The sequence below is a fragment of the Ixodes scapularis genome, unplaced genomic scaffold (genome assembly GCF_016920785.2).
Source record: "Ixodes scapularis isolate PalLabHiFi unplaced genomic scaffold, ASM1692078v2 PGA_scaffold11__112_contigs__length_91849675, whole genome shotgun sequence".
NCBI classification, from domain to species: domain Eukaryota; kingdom Metazoa; phylum Arthropoda; class Arachnida; order Ixodida; family Ixodidae; genus Ixodes; species Ixodes scapularis.
This window is the reverse complement of record NW_024609837.1, coordinates 45433293-45437332: the sequence shown is the minus strand read 5'-3', so window position 1 is coordinate 45437332 and position 4040 is coordinate 45433293. Positions and strand designations below refer to the sequence as shown.

At 46.9% G+C, this 4040-nt stretch overlaps 1 protein-coding gene across 1 annotated transcript; it reads left to right on the top strand.

Annotated features, from left to right (window-relative positions):
- The first annotated feature begins 521 nt into the window (after positions 1–521).
- On the top strand, positions 522–3038 carry LOC8040738 (40S ribosomal protein S26). Its single transcript, XM_002401089.4, has 4 exons — positions 522–624; positions 1440–1617; positions 2370–2506; positions 2967–3038. Exons 1-4 carry the CDS (start codon positions 622–624, stop codon positions 3009–3011), a joined length of 363 nt encoding a protein of 120 aa, XP_002401133.1. The 5' UTR covers positions 522–621; the 3' UTR covers positions 3012–3038.
- Positions 3039–4040: the final 1002 nt, after the last annotated feature.

The window sequence follows — 4040 nt, the reverse complement described above, 5'->3', positions numbered from 1 at the left end:
CATGAGCCTATAATATCTAAAATATAACCATTGGGGTTTTATAACATTATTAAGGTGACTTCTAAACTAAATAAACAATACCGATTATAAAAGAAACGCTATCTCAGGACAGGTCCTAAAACAGACTTGATTAAAGTTTTCAAAGTATAATGTGAAAATCATAAATTTAAACAATTTAAATTTTGATTGTAAAGTATGATAGTGATGTATCATTAAAACGTACAACCAGAACAACGAGGAGTCAAATTAGTAACTCTAGAGTGACTCTTATCTTATTCAAGGCTAACAACATCTGTGACGTCAGGCAATTGTTGTCCGAGAAGAGCTGCAGTCTCGCTTTTAGCCGTTATAGCGGTGTAAGAATTGAACAAGTCAAAGAGTCATGGTATTCATGCGCTGATGCGCGCCCAAAAAGAGTACTACATTTTATTTTTGAAAGAATTGGCGCAATAATGTTAGCGTCAATTACATGAGAATATAATTAAAATAAAACTGTCAGACTCAGCTATTTCCATATTATTGGTTATCTTGTGTAAACTTATCGGGTGAGCTCGCGACAACGTCGCACTACTTTCCGGTGTAGTCAGTTCGCGGCCTTTTTAGCTCCTCACTTCGGTCACGATGGTAAGCACATCTCGATCTCTTGTTCCTTAGACATTTCTACCGCATATTTAACTAACCAAATTTAACAACGACATTGATATAGGAAGAACGATCGACAGTGTCTTCGAAGGAAGCCTAATTAGCGCATATTACTGTAAAATTAAGCAAAGATTGACGGAAATGCCGGGTTAGGCCTAGTGTCGCACGCCATGTGTTGCCCGGTTGGCACTGTTGACGGTGCCGCTGTCGAGCTTTCTTGCGTACAAATGCACTTTTGACCTTCCAGATAAGCGCCGCTTTGATCTGAACCAAACTTTATAATCTAACGAGCGCGTTAAAGTGCACTTTGAAATGAAGTTTGCATGGTTCGTTCTACCGGCAAGTTCTGCTCGGGTCGCAAGGTGTCATTTTCGTTGTCTCGTAAGAAAGTCCGTCGGGGAAGACTAAGATTCCTCACTAATGCGAGACTTCCTTTAAAACGTCATTATTGTTTAGTAATGTAATCAATTTACTCAGATATCTGTTCAGGAAGTCCATCGTCCTTGAAGCTAGCGTCTTTGGTGATCAGCCTTCTCAGCTTGGGCATCGGTGCAGTATTTGGAACCTTTCGTCCTTCGTCGCCACTATTTACTCATTTGTCTATGATCGCCACATCTTCACCCTCGTACCACGCGGTGCTATGGACTTCCTCAGCATGGGTCACTTGCTTTCTGCGGCGTCGCGGCTGTCCCGAAGCGCAATAAATGTACTAACTGCGTGTAGCACGACACGAGCGTTCAAGCCAAATACTCACGGACTAGTGATATTAAAGTGGGGTGGCGTTGGTTCCTTTTCAGACGGCGAAAAGGCGAAACAACGGTCGCTCCAAGCACGGTCGCGGTCACGTCAAGCCCGTGCGGTGCACCAACTGCGCTCGTTGCGTGCCCAAGGACAAGTCCATTAAGAAGTTCGTCATCCGCAACATCGTGGAGGCTGCCGCCGTGAGGGACATCACAGTGGCTAGCGTCTACGAGAGTAAGTCGGTACAGATCTGTACTCCATTCACCTCTAAGCTGATGGTGCAGTGGAAACTAGGTGGTCAATAGACCAGCCATCGTCGCTTTTGCCGCGTGATCACGCTCCCACCATACCCATTCATAGATTGGTTCATCAGCTTGGGGGCAAACAAAGTATCCACTCGCTCTGTGTTAAACGACTCCACGTGCCCCTCGTCAATGCCATGCTCGTCCCGGGCACAGTTAGTCGAGCTGGTAGTACCACCCGACATTAACATTGTCTTTCACCATTTTGAGTCTTGCAGGAGCTTCTTGTTTCAAATGCTGTGCACCGTTAAGTGTGCTTACTTTTGTCCTTACGACGTACAGTAGTGGATGCTACGAGCCTTTCAATCCATTGCTGGGATTATGTCACATGACCGCGTGCCCCATGCACTCGGTGCCCCTTACGAAGGTTGTGACACTTTTCACGGCATTGGATCCTCTGCAATGGTTCATGGTGTCTGCTGCAGTCTATCGTAAGGTAAAATGTAGTGTGGGGGGATGGCAGACCAAAACACCTTCTAAAGGTTGATGTCTTGTGTAAGTTGCATGGACCACACCGTAAAATGTAGATTTGCGAAAGGTGCGAAGCTGGCAATGGTAAGCTGCGAACAATGTGCGCTGGGGTTCTAGCCGTCGGTGGGTATTGCGGCTACAAGCGTGCGCACCCCAGTTGGCACCATGGTTGCCAACGTGTCTAAAGAAGCATCTGTCTGTTCCCTGGCACAGCGTACCCGCTGCCCAAGCTCTACGCCAAGCTCCACTACTGCGTCTCCTGCGCCATCCACTCCAAGATAGTGCGCAACAGGTCCAAGGAGGCTCGTAAGGACCGTGCTCCCCCGCCGAGGTTCCCAAGGGCCACTGCTGTGAGTGCAACTTCTCTCTCTAGTTGGTAGAGGGTGCCCTCAGACACCGACAGGAACTGCCGTCGGGTGAGAACGGCGGGGAGCTTCAGTGATGCTTTGGCGTCTCGTGGGCCTCAAGTTTGCATGTGCACTCGAAGCACAGTAGAAGGCAACAGGTGCACTATGGAGGCTGGGCGCCTACAGGAGACGCCTCGTCGTTCTTGTCCTGTCGGCGACTGGTGCGCTAACGCATGTCAAGGAGACATTGTTCCTGAAGACTTTCTGACTGCTCAGATTTCCTTTTTGTTTGTGGACGTCCAAGTGTTTCTGCTCAGTTTCATCGCATCAGTTTCCCACTAAGAATTTCTAAAAGTGCTGGCAAAAAAAAAACAAAAAAAAAAAAGTATGCTGGACCAGCGTGAATTTGCTGCCAGTTATGTACCAATCCGTGACATTCTTTTCATTGAATCTTTTTCTACAGGACCTGGCTCGTGGACCCAACGCTCCTCGTGTTGCCGTCAAATAGGCGATGGAATAAAAGATTGGAAGGTGCCTCGCCAGTCTCCTGCGCATTTATTCTCCTCTTCGTAAGATTCATAGAAATTTCTATCATGTTTTTGTGAAAAGTGATCACATTAGTATCCTCACTATATACGCACTCAAATGGCTGTCTTTATTTGGTGCTCGAGTTCAAACTGCTGTACCTACCCTCTGTAACTACAAATTAGTCCCCTAATGTGCTGTAGAATACTGAGCATTCATTATATCGTAATAGGCATACCTGCCAGCCAACTCTTCCGAATTTTTCGTAAAATATACGAATTGGGACTAATTTTACGAATCTTGCTTCAAATCTTACAAAAAATATATAAATTTTTTTGTTTTTGTAACTCTGTTGTTGGTGGTATCTTGCACTGCCACAAGAGGACAATGGGTACCGTCCACAGCAGCGTCGTGGTTTTTACTATCCGTCTATCCCGTGGCCACGAATTGAAAACCAATCCAAAGCTCAAAGCCTTTGTTAGTGTGTTCGGCGGTGCATGGGTGCACATTGGTTCGGCGTGTGCAGACGTTGGGCCTCGTTTCGAGGCAAGAGGTACGGTGTCTGCTTGTTGCACATGTAACTGCAGCATCCTCCAGGTCACTGTGGCTTCGCGGCGGAATGCCGAACACCAAACCTCGAAAGAGGTACTTTCAGGTGTTCCTGAAGTCCTACACGTCGAAATTTCCGTGCTTCATGCCGCCCAAAAAGCGAGAGAAGTTTGGATTCTGTAGCACGTGCACGTGCTACAGAGTGTATCTCACTTTGGCCCGGCTGACATTAAGCTGCACATCGCTTCGCGTAACCCCCCATATCCCCCGCCGCGGCCGCGGGAGTTTTGCGAATTTGAAAGTCCACAGATTGGCAGGTATGGTAATAGGTGACCCCCTTCCTTTTTTTTTAATTTTAAATATAGGCAAGGACATGTAAAGTGCCTAATGCCCAACGCAACAAATTTTTTAGCCCACCGTGCTGCTTCTCTGAGAAGGTGGTGCAAGGCGACGAAGCTTTCTG

Excerpts from the sequence above, each read along its gene's own strand:
- LOC8040738 (XM_002401089.4), top strand. Across the intron at positions 1,618-2,369 it reads AGTGGCTAGCGTCTACGAGA|CGTACCCGCTGCCCAAGCTC; the intron begins GTAAGTCGGTAC and ends TCCCTGGCACAG. Across the intron at positions 2,507-2,966 it reads GGTTCCCAAGGGCCACTGCT|GACCTGGCTCGTGGACCCAA; the intron begins GTGAGTGCAACT and ends CTTTTTCTACAG.